The 19,202-nt window shown below is 39.1% G+C and overlaps 1 protein-coding gene across 3 annotated transcripts in view; it reads right to left on the bottom strand.

Annotated features, from left to right (window-relative positions):
* Dora (zinc finger SWIM domain-containing dorado) overlaps nucleotides 1–19,202 on the bottom strand; it is a 729,579-nt gene that overhangs the window by 35,143 nt on the left and 675,234 nt on the right. For all 3 annotated transcript variants that reach the window (XM_090389614.1, XM_090389612.1, XM_090389613.1), the window contains exon 23: nucleotides 9,386–9,566. In XM_090389614.1, the coding sequence (XP_090245740.1) occupies nucleotides 9,386–9,566 (181 nt within the window). The remainder of the gene's footprint in view (nucleotides 1–9,385; nucleotides 9,567–19,202) is intronic.

Genomic DNA, 19,202 nt, shown 5'->3' with positions numbered 1-19,202 from the left:
AAAGACCAACCAAGCCACAACACAGCCTAATTCATACCGCCCAATTGCTCTTCTATATGTACTAAGCAAAGTCTTTGAGCAGCTCCTATGACAAAGGATAGAAACCTACTACAACTCAGCACAGCTTCCTGCACAGAACCAATTTGGATTTAGGAGAGACCGATCCACCACTGATGCACTTGAAAGAATCATCACCGCAGCTGAAAACTGCCAAAGAAAATACCTCCTCGTCATCTCAGTCGATTATGCAGGGGCATTCGACACCCTCTGGTGGCCAAGCATCCTTGCGCAACTGAGGTGCTGCTCAAACCTTCCCATGAGCCTGTACAACTGCCTGCAGAGTTATCTCACCGAGAGAAGAGTGGTGATCCAGGCACCTTACTCTAGAGTTGAAAGACAGATGTACACAGGATGCCCGCAAGGCTCTGTGCTTGGACCGCTCCTTTGGAACTATGTATTGGATGAATTCCTCTCCATGGACCTTGGGGGTGTCCGGGCACTGGCTTTTGCGGACGACCTAACCCTGATCTTGGAAGCTGAAGCTGAATCAAGGGCTCAGATGGAAACAATAGCAAATGGAGCCCTATCCGTCCTTCGGGAATGGACCAGAAAGCACCACTTGCAAATATCTCCAACCAAGACTCAATCCATTCTCCTCAAAAGATACCTCCTAACACTCACAAGGCCTGCACAAATTAAAATTAACAACAAAACCATAAAACATAAAACTAGTCATGGAACTAAAGCACCTGAGAATCATTCTCGACAGTAAGCTATCTTTCCTACTACATCTGAACTACATCCAAACAAAGATGAAGAAATATGCAGCAATGGTGGCAAGGATCGTCCGCCGGGACTTGGGCTTAAAGAGGCGCACACTCGCCCTCCTCTACAAAACAGTCTTCATTCCAGCTCAGGTGTGTGGTTTAACAAGGCTACAAAAGCAGCAAATAGCAGGAAACTCAATATTATTCACTGACCATGACACGTGCGTGCCTGTAACACCGTCTCCACCCACACCCTGCAGGTGATCACGGGGGCCTTGCCTCTTGACCTAGAGGTGATACGCACAGGCATGCTGTACCAGCTTGGACGAGGAAAGAGCAGAACATACATGGACCACATCACGAACCCCGCTAGGAATCGATCTGCAGAAAAGAAATGACTACAAAACTACTTCCAATCTGTATGGCAACAACATTGGATGGAATCCACAAAAGGAGAGATAACTCGCAAGTTCATTCCAGACGTACAAACAACGTATCCAAAAATGCCTTCGTGGTTCTCCCTGGGACTCTATTGCATTTACTTATTAACAGGACACAGTGCTATACGCAGCAAGCTAACAACACTGGGAATAGTCAACAATCCATTCAGTGCATGTGGAGACCTGGAGACCTGGGACCAACTGATGTATGACTGCCGACTCTAGGAGGACCTCCGGGGTCTATTCATCACTGAACTACAGTTAATCCCTAAAGACAGAGAGCACCACATCCTAGAGAGTGACATCACCTACACAGCATTCTCCAAACCCACTTGACTAGACAGCAACCTACTACCATGAAAAGTACAGTGCAACAAACCCAAGCAGCAATGACTTGTTGCCTGGACAGAGGCACCCGACCACAATAGGATAGGATGATGCGTTCATGAAAATCAGAGCGAACCAGTTAAAAACATAGCCATCCCCGGATGTTATTCAGAGGCGACTGACCACAGAAAGCAAAGAAGCCTGGAGAGATCTCCACTTCCCCTACTAGTCATCATGAAATGTGACTAATTGAAACACGACTATTGAACGACCAACAGATCCGGCCAGAAACTCCACTTCCTGGACAAGAGTGATGAAAAAGCGACAAACATTGGACTTGACTACCACTTGCAAAGACTACAATCAAGGTAGAATGGACGGGACCTGAATCTCATGAATGACAACTACCTGATCAGACCTACCGTGGAGACTAGATGGATACCACTGGACTTGACAGTGCGGTTCTGCTGCAAAGCTCGATTTACTTTATACCCTAGTCTCCAGCCACAGGCGGGGTCGGCTTTCTTGTGAAGAGACTTTGAGCATATTTGGAGAATGCTGTGTAGGTGATGTCACTCTCTAGGATGTGGTGCTCTCTGTCTTTAGGGATAAAATGTAGCTCAGTGATGAATAGACCCTGGAGGTACTCCTAGAGTCGGCAGTCATACATCAGATGGTCCCAGGTCTCGTGTAATCTACATGCACAGAATGGATTGCTGCCACCCCTCCTTTCCTCTTGTGGGGCCTGGGCAGGCCCCACTGACCGGTTGTCTTCTCTTTTGTCCCCATTCTTATGTTTTTCCCCCCAGTATTCAGCCTCCTTCCCCCACTCTACCTATACTACTACTACTCTTAGAGTAGTAGTAGTAGTAGTGGCATGTGATGCAAGAAAGCAAGTGTAAGAGCTTATGCAGCATCAGCCAAAAAAAAAAAAAATCACACCATTCCCTCCAAATGCCTGTCCAGTTCCTCCTTAAATTTATTCAACCTATCAACTTCCACAACCACAGATGGAAGTTTGTTCCAGCAATTAACCACCTGCTGGCTAAAGGCAAATTTCCGCACATCTACTCTACATCTGTCCTTTGTTAATTTGAATTGATGCCCCCTTAGGTTCTTAATCTGAACAAGTGGAAGGATCCCATCAGAATTCAGCGTGCTCAACCCATTCAAGGCCTTATACACCTCAATTAGATCACCGTGCAGGTGCCTAGTCTCCAACCACTGCAATTTGCAGAAATTAAGCCTCTCTTGGGAAGAGGATCCCTTCATTCCCCTCACCAATCTTGTTGCCCTTCTCTGTACATGCTCAAGTAAATTTACATCCTTCCTAAAATGAGGCCTCCAGACCTGTATGCAGTACTCAAGGCGTGGCCTGACCATTGCCTTATACAAAGGGACAATCACCTCCTTTTCCCTGCTAGCAAAATTCCTATATATCATTGACAAAACCCCAAGACCTGCCCTGGCAGCCTGTCTGAATTGCTCAGAAAACTTCATATCTGACTGCACAATTACTTCCAGGTCTTTTTCATTTTCTACCACCTTAAGTGTAGAAAACGTACCACAAAGTTGGTACGTTTCTCTGGGGTTACTTCTACCCATATACAGTACTTTGCATTTGTCAAGGTTAAACTTCAGTTGCCACTTCTTAGCCCATCTGCCCTAATTATCTAGATCCTGTTGCAGCAGCACACTGCCATTACTGTCATTAACAACCCTGCTAACCTTTGTATCATCTGCAAACTTCGACATTAAGCCCGATATACCTTCATCAATATCATTGATAAATATACAAAACAACAATGGATCCAACACCGAACCCTGTGGGACTCCACTAATAACATTAGTCCACGAAGAGCAGCACCCATTGATTACCACCCTCTGTCGTCTCCCACTTAACCATCCTTTTATCCATTGTAGCAACTTACCCTTAATACCATTCTGCTCCAATTTGTACAATAGTCTTCCATGCGCAACAGTGTCAAAAGCTTTCCTGAAATCCAAATATATGATATCAAAATTATTTTTTGCATCCAGTTCCTTTGTAACCACATCATAATATCCTATCAAATTTATCAGACAAGACTTTTCCTTAACAAACCCATGCTGTGTCTGAATTATTGCTGCAGTATTGTCTAGATGCAATGCATCTTTAACCAGTGACTCCATTATTTTACCTGGAACAGGAGTTAAACTAACTGGTCTGTAATTACTCGTGTCACCCTTCGATCCCCCTTTGTGAATTGGGGATACATTTGCACATCTCCAGTCCGTGGGAACCTCCCGAGTCCAAGGATGCTCTCATAATTATGGCTAAGGGTTTGCTTAGTTGCTTTGCCGCCTCCTTTAATATAACTGGATAGATCCCATCCACCCCAGGTACTTTTCTTGTGTTTAACTTCAACAATTTCTCCTCTACTTTGCTCTCAGTTATTACAAAATCATTAAGTATCCTGCTACAATTTGATAACCTTCTGCCATTTTCAAACCTTAATAATTCCTCATGTGTGAATGTAGATGGCAAAAAAACTGAAATACTCATTCAGTTTTTTTGCTATCTGAGCAGGATCATCAACAGTCGAACCATCGATGTCAAGTGGACCAATCAGATTCATCCCCTTCCTTTTTAAGTAAAGAAATCCTTGCTGTTTTTCTTAGCATCTTTTGCCAAGGATTTCTCGTAATCTGCCTTCGCCTGCCTAACCTCCTTTGTGACCTGATTACAGACTAGCTTATATCTGCCATAGGCTTCTGAGTCGCTTGATAATTTATATGCATCCTATGCATTTTTCTTCTCTGTTACGAGTCTCATTAGTTCATTAGATAACCATTTAGGCCTAAACCTTGAAAAATATTTCTTAATAGGTATGAAACTTTTAGTAGCATCCACGATTAATTCCGAGTATGTCCTAAACATCAAAATTGAATCATGCAAAATTGAACCTCGCACGACTTTTGGCTACCAATTCTAGAATTTTCCTCCTTTTTATTTTTACTTTTATTTTATATTAATGCAATCTGAGTAATCAGACGCACAGCAACAGCTTCGATTTGGGTTTGGAGAGTGATTTGCCTAGCCGGAATCTTTGAGTTAATTAAAATAGCTACACCACCATGAGCAGAATCGGAAATATTCCGATCTCTTCGATAGATTGAGTAATTTTTTAAGGAAACGGAAATTTGAGGAGTTAAATAGGTTTCCTGCAGACAGAGAGAGACCAACTGGAGAGTAAAGGTTAATTAAGTACTGAATGTCTTCAATGTTGCCATGAAAGCTTCTGCAATTCCACTTCAAAAACAAGGCATTACTTGAATTTAGAAGAAGCTGTACCTGACATGGCTGTCTTATTGCGTTCAGACTTTGGTTTGTTTCTTTTTGGAAAGGTAGGGTGACCAGTGTCCATATCTTATTCTGCAAATATTTCCAGAATTGGGTCTTCCTGTTTTGATGAGTTCTCTGCATCCATCAATGTGTCCTGGACAATCTTTTTCGAAGTCGAACTATGATTATTTGAAGTAGTAGCAATCACTGGCGGAGGAGAAGATTTTGCTGGTATCGTAAGAGGCGCATTACTTGCTTGGTCTGAGTGCTTAAGGGCAATGGACTGCTACTGAGAGAGGATTTGATTTTTGTGGTGCAAAAACAGCAAGATTATAGTGTGCCAACTGAGAAAGGACAATCCAAGCCCAGTTAGAGATTAATGTGTTTGATAGAACAGTAACAGCAGTTTGAGTGGCAATGGTTTCAATTTTTTGTTTTTTTTGCAATATTGCATAGGTACGGTTAGGTATACTGGTTGCAATTAATTTTCTTGCCTCCTGATAACTAACTTTGTTTTCAACTTTATATTTAACGTTTTTTTCCTCCATTTTCCACCTCTCATGTTTTAGAGTAAGCAGGATGGTTGCCTTTGCAGTTGGGACAGGTCATATCTTTTGCCGAATAATCACTTTGACCAGGTTCGGAGGATCCACAGTTGGTACAAACTGGGTTCCCTCTGCATGTCGTTTGAGAGTGGCCATACTTGTGGCATTTATAACATCTAAACGGATTAGGAATGAAAGGACAAATGTGGCAGAGTAGATAACTAGCTTTTACTGATGAGGGTAGGTTTGGACTGTTAAAGGTGAGAATAATATTTCTGGTAGGTGTAAGTGTATTGTCTCTTTTGACCATAATTCTTTTGACAGCAATTATGTTTTGTTCCTGAAGCTCATCTTTAATTTCTTCCTCTGTCACATTCAAAAGGACCCAACTAGATATAATGCTTTTAGATGTATTTAGGGTTGCATGGGGAGTTACTTTCACTAGAATTTTAGCAAAGTTAAATTTGTCATTTTGAAAGAGTTTTTCAGAATGCCTGCAGTTGACAGTTTCTACAAGTAAGTTCCCCGATTGCAGCCTCTTAACCGTCTTGGAAGACCCTGCAATACTTTCTGAGTGTATTTGGATTAGAAAGGGGGATAGCTTACTAAGAGGCTGGTCTGATAACGAGTGCATTGTTAAGAATGCAGGAAACTTGGTTGCAGAGGAAATGGTTTTTAACCTCTTTGGTTGCAAAGAGTCATGTTCATTTTCTGTCTGTGGCTGACAGCGTGTCGGTTCTAAAGAGGGAAACATATTGTGTTCCATGTTAGCTCCTTTTTGCCCTTGGCAGATAAACTTTTCTGCCAAGGTTACCGGCCCTGCCACGGGGAGGCAGGAGCAGTGCTTGGTGTGACCAAGTGAAATTAGTAGTAGCTATTCTATTAAATATGAAAAATAAAGAAGGGTTACTTTCCTTCCTTCTTTGCTCTCTACCAGTACTTTTGATACAAGAGCTACTATTAAATAAAAGGATTTCTTAAAGAGAGAAACTTAAAAGAGAACTAGAATTCACCTTTTAGAAAATCGCAGTGAAAGCACAAAGAGAAATTGCTCAGTCACAATTGCTTGGCACCCAGGGCCACCAGTTACGAGAATAATTTCTGAAACTGATACAAGCAATGAAATAATGGAAAATTTTTGGAGAAGTTTTATTATTCTGCACAGTATAAAAATGATTGGAGAAAATTGGAAAGAAATTTTGTGTAGATTAATTAATAACTCATGAAAAAAAGTTATATCCTGATACAGTTCGTGAATAAGAAGAATGCAAAGTGATTGGGTTACAAAATGATGTGTCTTGCAAAAGAAACTGGATTTCATGAAGTGCATGATAGGGATATTACACAATTGCTTGAATCAAGTGCAAAATCACTTACAAATGAGAAACTAGTAGAATTATACCAACTACCACAGAAGAGGAAGCCAAAAAATGATGATGTGATTGAATCACCAATGGATAAAGATTTGAAAATTAAAGAATTAAAGGAAGCCTTTGAGAAAAGTGACCAAGCATTTGAATATTTTTGTGAGAATGACCCTTTTCACGACTGTATCTTCACTGAATCATTGAAAACAGGTCTACTATTAAAAAAACAGTAAAAGTAAACTGCAGCCATTATCAACCCACTGCAGGATGGAAGCCTCCTCAACAATTCATGCTGAGGGAAATGGACCATAATCTGCCACGCTAGTCCAGTGCAGGTTGGCAGATCGACCGTATTTAGCAGTCAGGGACTTGAACCCTGGTCTACTCAAAGAGTGTGTGCTACTGCACTCCTGCTCCTGACCACTCGGCTACAGAGGCCCTACTATTACTAACCTCCTAGAGACAAGTTGCAGGATCCAAACTGCCCCGAATAGAAAAAGTCAGATGGATATCCTATTCCTTGACATCAAAGGCGCTTATGACAGGATAGCGATCCGACCCCCTCCTCCACTTCCCAGAATTTCACTGTTGTGTTACAGGAAACTTACTCGCACTACTGCAAGATTTACTTACAGAGAGAATCATAATAGTAAAGCATGAAGATTTTAGCATCAATTACACAGTAAATAGAGGAGTTCCTCAAGGAGGGGTGCTCTCTGTGACATTATTCACCACAGCCCTCGATCCTTTCCTCTCAACCTGCAATAACATCCTAACCTATGCGGACAACCTGAAAATATTCTTCCCATCCAGTAATAATGATAGTGGCATAACGTTGCTTTACAAGCCACACAGCAGTTAACTTATCTGGCCAACTTCCTCGCCTCGATTGGGTTCGAAATTAACCCTCTTAAAACTGCCCAGATGTCTTTCTGCAGAAAGCATAAAAACACATAACATCACTATTCTCTTAAATGGCCAACCCATTCAAAAAGTCAATCATCACAAGGATCTGGGAATTACCTGGGACAACAAGTTATCCATCACTGAGCATTTCACTACTGCAAGGAAGGAAACAGCAGCTATCTGGTGCTCAAGACAAGAATTGGCTAGGGTTCAAAATGCTCAAGTGGTGAAGAAATACAATGTTAGGTGTGTTGCCCCGATTGCCTTATATGCTTCGATCATCTGGTCCTCAACTCCTGAAACGTACATTAAAACCTTCCTAAACATAGAATATTGGATACTCAAGTGGCTAACCAAGATTTTCCAATTCTGCTTCACTGTCTTTAGAGGCATTTTGTATGCAATTATGGAGTGGACACCATGGATGTTTATTGTCGTTTGAACAAATATTCATATCCTGGCCTATGCAAATCAGACCACTATGCAAATCAGACCACTTCGCTCTAATCTAAACTCCTTGTAAAGTTTAAATGGTATGTTTACACTAAATACCATAGAAACTCTAAAACGGTTTCAGGTTATGGATAACTTATTGGTGAAAAACTATGCTCCAATAAGGCCTACAGAAAGACTATCTACCAACAAACAACTGAGTCACAACACTACTAGCTGGAACCCATCGTCTTTTAGTTACTCTGAGTTATGCTGTCATTACAACATTTGAGTATGAAGTTAATAAATTTTAGTGTAAAAATGAAGACATCCTTTACAAAGACATCCAGAAATGAAGAACAAAATTTTTATATTAATATACCTATTTCCTTCATTACTAAACAGTAAAATTTTTGTAAATTTATCCTCTGCATTGTAAATACACCCCTCTGGCTTGCACGGCGTACAAGGGGCAATTGTAACTTGCAATCAACTGAATAAATAAATAAATAATAATAATCGTGCACAAAAGTTAAGCTCGAAGTTAAAGACATAACTAAAGGCTGGGACACAATTTTATCTGGGGGGAGGGGGGGGGGAAACTCTGGATTCATTCTTCATTTGTAAAACTGAAAAATTGTGCAACTTCAATAAACTTTACTTAACCTTATATTGCTCAACATATTATAATAAAAAATGTCTAATAAAATAATTCCCATTTTTCAGTTCCTTCAATCCATTGTTTCCTACATAATACACATTAGGAATGGTCCCCGTTTTAAGAGGATTTGTTTTAAGTGGAATTTTCTGGAACCAATTATCCTTGGATAGCGAGGACTCCCTGTATATACAACTGCTATCATGTGTTTGCTACTATTTATTTGGACCCAGTTGACCCAGCTAACTTTTGGAATAAGTCTCATGAAGTGCTTTATTGTCTCTTGGTCTATAATTTTTAATGTCTTCTTTGTCCCTCATTTTAATAAGAAGATAATTGTGCCAATCTTTTGGATTTTTTTTTTTCTGAGTTATTTTTTATGTAAATAGCTCTGCTGGTTTATAATATACCTCCCCTTCACATTTTAAAAGTTCAATGTGAATCCTATCTTATGCAGAAGCATTTTACATTTTTAAATTTTTGATCAGAAGGTAAAAGTTAATAAAAAAAAAATAACCTTTAACTTCTGGAACAGCAGTGTCCAGTCACAATGATTACAAATATTCAATAATAATATGGAATAATATGGAATTTCATAAATCAACATATGAGACTCACATCTGTTGGCATTTCTGTATGAGAGGGGTAAGAAGATGAGACCTTAATGGCTGAGTAAGAGCTGGAGCTGAACCAGGTCGTGCTAAATAATGGCTGGCTTCTACCACAATATCATGTAAAACAAAAGGACTGGCTACACTGTTAACTGTGCAGATGCAAAATTCTTGAATATATGATGTCCCTGAAAGAGGAAGCAGTAGTATAGCATAAGATTGCAATTATACAGAGATATATTAGAGTTTAAAAATAATAACAATACTTGAAGAAAATAAATAAAGTATTTTTGACGAACACACTGCATAAACAAAAAAAAAAAAAAAAAACCCCCTCATTAGCATGTTTCCAAAATAAGATAAATTAAAATTTATATAAACTGAGGGAAGGGGAAAGAGTCAAGGTCACAGTTTATCATTACTTCTGAATTCACTTTCCCCCATGAACACTTCAAAAAAAAAAAAAAAAAAAAACAACAACTTTATTTTCATCATAAAGATATATTAAGACAAATCAATTACCACATAGAAAGAAAATGACATAAAGGTGAGAAGATATTGTATGATCAAAGAGGTTCAAGGCTAGTAAAATGAAAATATTGCTATTCTCAAAGTAAATCATGAAAATCATATAAATACAACTGCTGCCATGGAGGGTATGTATGAAAATATTCGCTTCAGTCACAAGTTTTTTGGCGTCTCTGTAGCCAGGTGGGAAGGAGCAGCAGTGCATAGCACATGCTTCTTGATTAGACTGGGGTTTGAGCCCGTCACCACCAAATACGGGGATGCGGAAAGGTCAGGGAATGACCACAGCATATCCCCGGAGCAATATGGCCTTAGTTGCTAATGCTCCTAAAAACCAAACAACAACACAAGTTTTTATTATATTTTTTTATGAAAACACCAAACACAAGGGGTATTACAACCTATAGTACTTAGTACCATGCATGGGCTGAAGGATGAGAAGATGAAAGAAGATACTTGTTAACATTAGACTTGAATTCCTGTAAATTGTAATATTCAGGAATAATGAGGCATCAAAAAGTTCATACTCCGACCTAGATAAAACATCAGTAGGAAGATGCCGTTTTTAATATACGTTGTCTACATATCCAATAACTAACATGTGAAATTTCATTCCTGTAGGTGATCGTACACCAGAGGTGGACCCCAGAACCTGAGGAAGAATGCTATGGTTGACAAAGTGGAATATTGAGCAGAGATCAAGTTCCTGAATTTGCAGGGCAAGAAAGCTCAGGAAATTGATGAAGAAATGAAAGCTGTGTATGGGCAGAATTGTCCATCCTATGAACTGTAAAAAAGTGGAAATGGGGTGAAAGTGTGGTTGTACAAATATCTTTGACGAGCCAAGAGAAGGAAGGCCATCAACATCCACAGACAGTGAGACGGTTGCAAAGATTATTATTATTAGCCATATGGTGCAAGGAAGCCTGAAGCTTATGCTGCACCAGCCAAAAAAAAAAAAAAAAAAAAAAATTCTGAATTACCCTGGGAGAGAGACAGAAAACATCAGTCAAAAGTAGAAAGGAATCACCAAGAAAGAGAAGAATGATGATATCCAGCTCAGGATCTTGGGTGTACCAAGCCCATACTCACCAGATGTGAGCCCCTGGGATTGTTGAGCAGCTGATGCTGAGTGATAGACGTGTGACAATTCATTTCATTGCAAATGCAGTGGGAATTAGTTATGGGTCTGCCCACAGGATTTTACACGACCATCTGCACATGTTGAAAGTCTCCACACGATGGGTTCCAAGACTGCTGATGCAGAAGCAACGTTGAATGTAATGTTCTCGCCAACTATTGGATTTGTGTAATGCGGATGCTGAGAACTTTTTTGATTGGTCGGTGACAAATGAAGAATGCTGGGTGTAACAGTATGGTCCGGAGACTAAAGACATGTCAAAGCAGTGGAAGCACACCTCCTCCCCACCTCCCAAAGAGGCAAAGACCACTCCATCTGCAAAGAAGGTGATGTTGTCTGTGTTTTGGGACAGAAAAGGGGTTATCCTGACAGATAACCTACTGTGTGGTTCCACACTTACTGGAAAATACTACAGAAATCTTTTGAAAAGGTTACTCGATGCTTTGAATGTGAGAAGGCGTGGAATGTTAACCAAAGGTGTCTGTCTGTCTTCTGTCAGACAATGCACTAGCTCACACGGTCCTTGCCAACACCAACTTTGTTGCCCAGTGCGGCTTCGAACTACTGCAGCACTTACGATATTCTCCTGACCTAGCACCATCAGACTTCTTGTTTTGAGAAATGAAGAAACCACTGCGTCGACGCCGCTTTGATTGGTCTCAGGAAGTCATCAATGAAGTGGAATCGTGGTTTCAGACAAAAAGTGTAGACTTCTATGATCAAGGCATTAAACAACTGATCCATAGATGGGAGAAATGTGTTACTATACATGGAGAGTACATAGAAAAGAATTTAAGTTACTGTGAAGTTTCACCTTTCTAGGGCTATTATTTCGAAGTAAGGGTACAAACTTTTTGATAACCCCTCGTACATATGAAGGAAGGGTGTTCCAGAAAACGGAAGCAGAACAGTAAAAGGATACTGACTGGTTGTGGCATGTGTTCAGACTGCTCTGGGGGAGAGAAAGAGAGAGAGAGCGTGCAGGAATTAAAGAAGCGAATTTAGAAGAACAGTGCCCATGGAAATATTTATAGAAAAGGCATGAAGCAGACACAGAACATCCATGAGACAAAGAATGGAGAGACTCTGTTATAGATGAATTATTAAATAGCCTAACTGCCCTCTTTTGAATGGAATCAAAACACCTGAGAGAAGTTTTGGGGTTACCACCCCAGTTGTGAGAACAATATTCCATGGTAGGGTGGATTTGCAATTTGTATAGAGTGAACAGTTGTTTGGAGGAAAAGTAATGCTGGGAGAGAAAGAGAAAACCTAGTTTTTCAGATGCAGAAAAAGCAATACTTATGTGCTTATGTCAAGAGAGATTAAAAGTCAGGGTAATCCCCAGTAGAGATACATGATCTTCCTAGAAATCAGAATGTCACTGAAGATAAGCAGAGGAATCCTTTTTGCGAGATATAAAACAGGACTGAGTTTAGAAGGATTGAAATCGACTAAGTTATCTTTGCCTCACTGGAGCATTTCAGCATCATCAGCATTTGGCAGTAGATATTGGAGAAGTTGAAGCTGTTTATGCAGGACAAGGTTTCTTAAATTGGAAGGTGGAATGTAATGTGCTATCATCAGCAAAACTACATATAGGATTTCTGGTCAATATAAGATATACAAGAGGGAAGAGAGTGGGAGAAAGAACTAAAACTGGGGTAATATACAAGAGGGAAGAGAGTGGGAGAAAGAACTAAAACTGGGGTAATATACAAGAGGGAAGAGAGTGGGAGAAAGAACTAAAACTGGGGGAACACCAGCATTAGTCGAGAAGTTACAAGACAGAGGGCCACCTACCATCACCCACAATGAGCTGTCAGAGATACCCAATTACAAAAACAGTCAGCAAACCATAAGATGGAAGCTGATTTAGAAGACATTTATGATAAACACGATCAAAAGCCTTCGAAATGTAAAGAGCAACTGCTTGAGTTTCACCACCAAACTTTTCCATTGAATACGTCCATAGATGGGTAACATAAGATTATCACCAGTGGATTGACACTTATGAAATCCATACTGGCAATTATTGATCAGATCGAAGGTTTATAGATAGTTGCAGTTAATTGATTTCTCCATTACTTTAGAAAGAGTAGAAGAAAGTGCAATGGGATGATAATTGGATGGGAGTGATTTGTCATCCTTTTTAAGAACTGATTGGATATGAGCAAATTTTCAAGAAGGAAAAACACTGGTGGAATAAGAAAGTGAAAAAGGCAACACAGAACAAGAATAAGTTCAGGAGCACAGGTTTGAGAACAAGTGGAGAAATACCATCAGGACCTGGAGCTTTCTTTGCATGAAGATTGATCAATTTCTCCTTCTGACACTGTTTTGATGGAGGACCACAGGAAGCACTGAACAGAGTGTACTGGGAATGGTGGGAGGTGGTTTCCCAAGATCACCAATACACGATTTGGAAGAAAAGTAGGATGTTAGCAGGTCAGCTTTATCCTTAGCTCAAGTGTCAATAAGAACCATCTGGTTTTGACAGAGGTGGGAATAGAGATGGGCAAAAGTTGCGGCCAACAGTTTTGGCAAGAGACCAGAATGCTTGACTACCATTTTGAAAAGAAGCAAGTTTTCTATTCTTAGCCTGTTTGAAATCTAGTTTGGACTGATTAATAACTGCTTTATAATTGTTGCGAGATTTGGTGTAGGCAGAAAAGGAATCTGGATATTTGGATACAAGCCAATTGCAATGTGCAACATTCTTGTCTTGAATAACCTTAGCACATTTATTGGAAAACTAAGGTTTAGATAAAGGAAGAGGATTTTAAGGTGGAGTGTGGAATAAAGGATTTCATCCCTACAAGAATAATTTCACTGACACAATCTGAGCAAACATTGACAGAAGATTTGAAACAGTAATCCAACCATGGAAAAGGAAATAAGAAATATCGTAGATCATCCCATTTTGCATTCTTGTAATGCCAAACAACACAAGGTTGAGAATGGCCATATGAGAAAGGTTCCATTTGAGAGAGATCACCTAGTTGTGATACGAGATGTCTAGAGGACCACTGACCTCTACTGTGTATTAGAAGGGTTGTTTGTTAGAAAAACATCAAGCATGTTGGCTGTGTGGTTAGGATTTTAAACCTACCAGAATACCAGATGATTCACATCCCCAGTATTCTGGTATGTAAATGAACAATCTGTGCATGTTCATTAGTAATTGCGAAAGCCTTAGCATCTCGACCATCTGGGTCCGTATGACTAGAAAATGGAAGCTATCTGGAGTTTTGAACATTCAAATCACCAAGTTATATTGCCTCACTGTTAGGAAAGTTGAAATGGAGAAAGTCAAGTTTCAAAAGAGGGAGTCAATAAGTTCCAGTGATTGGTGGAGTTCGGAGAATGATAGAGGCAACAGTTGAATTTGATAGAATGTGGTAGAGATTAAGCCAGAGAAGACTGAAGAGAGGAGATTGCAAATTACTGTCATTGACAGGAAATATCAGAATGGACATATGCACAAGTACTATCTTTCATGTGAAAGTAATCATACAGCAAATCATTTGGACAACTCAGACGAGCAGTGGTTGAATCAACCAATAACCGGGATTCTGTCAGAAAAAGTATATGGGGTTTGGCAGACAAAGTGGAAATGGACAGCACCAAAATTGGAACTGAAACCACATATATTTGTGAAAGGAAGTGTTTGGGAGGTTTAGATCTATTTCCAGATAAGTTTATTCTATTAGTTTGTCAATTTGTGGAGTATTGAGGGCATACTGTATAAAGTCATGATTGAATATGGGGTACACATGGTAATAATACACCCAGCCCCCTGGCCTCGACAATGCTCCCCCCCCAGCATACACACTACTCGGACTCCCTCCAGTCATCATCTGAGTAGAGTAGAGGAAGCAATGAGGTTATACACTAGCTGATCTGGAATCCTCCTAGAGAGTTACTAAAAGGTTTGGTCCAGTGGATGGACTACCTAGTGGCCAGATGCAAATACCATTTTAGAGCTGTACCCTCAAAATTTAAGGAAGATTGGATCTCGGCATGATGTCCATCATAACCTCAAAAGACATCAACCATACTGCATAATAGACGAGATGAGAGGATTGGAAGTGAATATATGAATATCTTTTTGATCACTATGATGACTGAAAAAAGATGTTCAAACACAATGTAGTCACCCATTATCATCATCATCCATTTTCAAATCCACTGCAGGATGAAGGCCTCTCTCCAGCAACTTTCCAGTTCCTTCTGTTTTGAGCACTGGCCATCCATTTACTACCCACAAACTCATGAATTTCATCTATCCATCTCCACCTTTGTCTTCCAGGTTTTCTTTATGGTTCTCCTCTTGGACACCATTCTGTTATTTTCTTAATCCATCTGTCATCATGTCTTCGAGCTATGTGTCCTGCCCAAGACCATTTTAGTTCTTTAGTTTTGATAAGAATGTCCTTTACTTGAGTTTGCTGCCTAATCCATGTGTTTCTCTTCTTATCTAACAGTCTGATTCCCAATATAATTCGTTCTATTCTTTTGGTGAGTGCCCAAGTTTCACTTCCATAAGTCATGGTGGGGAGTATACATTGATTCATTATTTTACGTTTCAGACAAAAAACTGGGATACTGCTCTTCAGTATGTGACTATATTTCCTGAATGCTATCCATCCAAAATTTATTCTTCTCTTGACTTCCAGCCATTTATCATTATTACAGCTAATAACTTGTCCCAGATAAGTATATGACTCCACTTTTTCAATTACTGCTCCTTTAATCATTATTTCCCTTTCCGTGGCATACTTGTTCATAAATATGGCTTTTGTTTTAGCCATATTCATCTTTATAGCTACGTCACCCATTATAGCTACATTTCACCAATCCCTTTTAACTTTCACTCATATCATTAAATTTCGTTGAGTGCCTACACCCAACCGAAAACTTTGGGGATATTCCACATTCAATTCTTCTGCACTATTCAATCAAATTTTAAACCAGCTGTCTGCAGTTTCCCAACTCAATGTTTTCTATATATAGTATACTCAATGCATTCCTTATTTTCTATTAATTTTCGTTTATTCAGGCGACCTTGTCTTTATATTCTTTGATAACTCCTGGTGCCATGACGGGAAGTTGAAACTACACTATTATGTAAATCATCATCTTTTTATTGCAATAAAGATTCTTCTTATTATTATTAGTATAACAAGATGTACAGAAATACTTTTAAAATACTTTTGTTTTTTTTTTTTGGGGGGGGGGGGGCTTTTGAATTCCATGTTTTTCCAGTAGCTAGGATTGGTTGGTTACAGGTTGAGGAAGAAATTTATTAACGCAAACTAGAAGAAAGGAAAAAAATTAAGTTTTTTTTTTTTTTTTTTTTTTTTTTTTTAAGGCTATTTCTGCATTCTTCCTTCCTATGTTGCCAAAATTTCTCATGTTTCCTAAACCTTTTACTTCACTGATTTTGTTAATTTCTTATCTGTGCAATACACTGAATTCTCACACACCAAATTCTGTTATTCACTGAATTGGTATGCACTGAAATGGCATGCAACAAATTAACATGGACCCATTTGAACTAGACCACTGTTAACCACATTATGTTCAACGGTTTTGACTCCTGTCTGACTCAACTGATATAGTCCTGGCCTATTGCTCTGCTGTAAGATAGATACAGGAAGAATGGATATTTAGTGTAACTGCCTTGCAGCTGAAGAAGGAGTCCTAAAGCTAAGAAGTCCCTACAGCCATCCCATCCCATTCATCACATTTGCATTCTTACTTCACATGAATTTAATTAACTACAGAAATCAATAGTATTTTCTTCCTATTGTGAAGAAAAATATCATTTAAACTTCTTGTTCGGCTGTTAATGAAGAGACAGTACACAGCGGGATTATGATCAATATCAACTTCTTCAAAAGGACCATTCATATTTGAGCAGTGGCATAAATAATGAGCAACTAAGCAGAAAGATGCAAATGTTAGATGCCTTTCATGTAGTTAGATGACATGCAGCTAGGATTTGGTGAGACCAAAATTAGGGACTGATTATGGAAATCTGCAGAGTTGCTTAGCCAACTCTCTAAATTTCTACCTCTGAAGTCTTTACAAAGGAAAGGGCCATTGGTCATTGCTTGATTTATACACTGTGTTTGCATAACTGAACGATACATATGATTTCTCAGTTTACAAGGCTTTATTTTAACACAAACAGTAACAGGTACAGGCAAACACAAGGTGGATGTCTGAGCTTGTTACTATTGTGTATTCATTCTCCTGCTGATACTGTGTTTTAATTATTTGCATATTAAATTGATTTTTTTCTATAGCATATTTTCCATATGTAGCTAACGTATTTTACTTAATTGTGAATTTGTAAAAATTACAACTATGTTTTCTTAATACTGAACTATAATTTGTTACTGAATTGATATGTCTTATAGGGATCAGGTTAAAAAGACCTATGTGTCTAAGCTATCTTTATGCTGATACAAAGAAAGCCACGACTTTAGAGAGGGATCATAACAGAAATAAGAAAGCATAAACTATCTATATCATTAGAAAACATTTTTAAACATATTTAGACTACTCAAATGTAAAACAGTACACAGAGGATATGAAATTGAAAGGGATATCAACTCATAGTGAGTGAATTAAAAATGAAGATCGGGCCAAGAATAAGAGGTAAAAAAAAAAAAAAAAGGAAAAAAGGCTTTAAATAAATAAAACTGAGAGGCTCTCAGACTTTCCTATAACCATTAAATATAGAAACCTTACTGAAATATGAAATGCACTGCTGATGGCAACATGATTTTACATAAGGGGTTTTCAACCTTTAAGGCACGCAAGCCACACTGAAAGACTATTTATAAGGGCCAGAGCATTTGCATAACTATACCATATCATCATAATAAAAATAACCCAAACGTACTTTATTAGCATTAGCAGAGGCATATTATACAACAAAGCAAGCTTATATAGCATCAGCCAAAAAAAAAAAAAAAAAAAAAAGCCCTTCCTGTTTCACCCATTCATTAACTGCAAATGTTTGTCTTGTTCTGCATCAAGCTGCCAACTTCTGCAACTACAGATGGAAGTAGTATGTTCCAGCAATCAACCAGCTGCTGGCTAAAGGGAAAATTTCCAAACATCTGTTCCACACGGTCTTTCCTCAATTTGAATATAAGAAGCCTCAGGTGCGAAATCTGAGCAAGAGGAAGAATCTCATCAGCACTGAGATCGCTCAAACCATTCAAGGCCTTATACACCTCAATCAAATCAACTTGCAGGTGCCTAGTCTCCAGAGGCTGCAATTTGCAGAACTTAAGCCTATCTTAGTAACAGCAACCCTTTGTTCCACTCACTAATCTTGTTGCCCTTCTCTGTACTCGTTCTAGTAGCTCAACATCTTTTCTAAAACGACGCCTCCAGACCTGTATGCAGTACTCAAGGTGTGGCCTGACCATTGCCTTATACAAGGGGATAATCACCTCCTTATTCCTACTAGCAAAATTCTTATATATCATTGACAAGACCCCATGAGCTACTCTTGCAGCCTGTCTGCACTGCTCAGAAAACCTCATTTGACTGCACAATTACTCCCAGGTCCTTTTCATTTTCTACCACCCTAAGTGTAGTACCACACAGTTCGTATGTAACTCTGGGGTTACTGCTACTCATATGCAGTACTTTGCATTTATCAATGTTACACTTTAATTGCCACCTCTCAGTCCATCTGCTCAACTTTTCAATATCCTGTTGCAGTAGCGTACATCCTTACTGTCATTAACAACCCTACCAACCTTTGTAAAATCCGCAAACGTGGACATTAAGCCTGATATACCTTCATCAATATCATTGATTGGTGACGAGGCTACTAGAGACGGTCGTTTTCAAAGCCGCTAAGTGGATTTTTCTTATTTATTGATTTGAAATTATTGTTTTTCTAAAACTTTTGATTTAAATTTAGTAGTATAACATTATTTTGAGATTTTCTGATTAATTTGGTGTATTTATTCTTTACTCGGCCTTGTAATTGCATAAAAGTATCGGTAAAGGTTTCCACGTGTTTCAACTCCGCTAACCGTTCGTAATTTTCCCGCCTTTGTGATACGATATACCGTACTAGATAGCGTTAGTTGAACTTCGTTAGCAGTTAAATTGTACGTTT

This window comes from Mastigoproctus giganteus, chromosome 2 (genome assembly GCF_048544385.1).
Source record: "Mastigoproctus giganteus isolate SK-2022 chromosome 2, ASM4854438v1, whole genome shotgun sequence".
Taxonomy (NCBI): Eukaryota; Metazoa; Arthropoda; class Arachnida; order Uropygi; family Thelyphonidae; genus Mastigoproctus; species Mastigoproctus giganteus.
The sequence above is the reverse complement of the archived record's forward strand: the minus strand, read 5'-3'. Positions and strand labels throughout refer to the sequence as shown.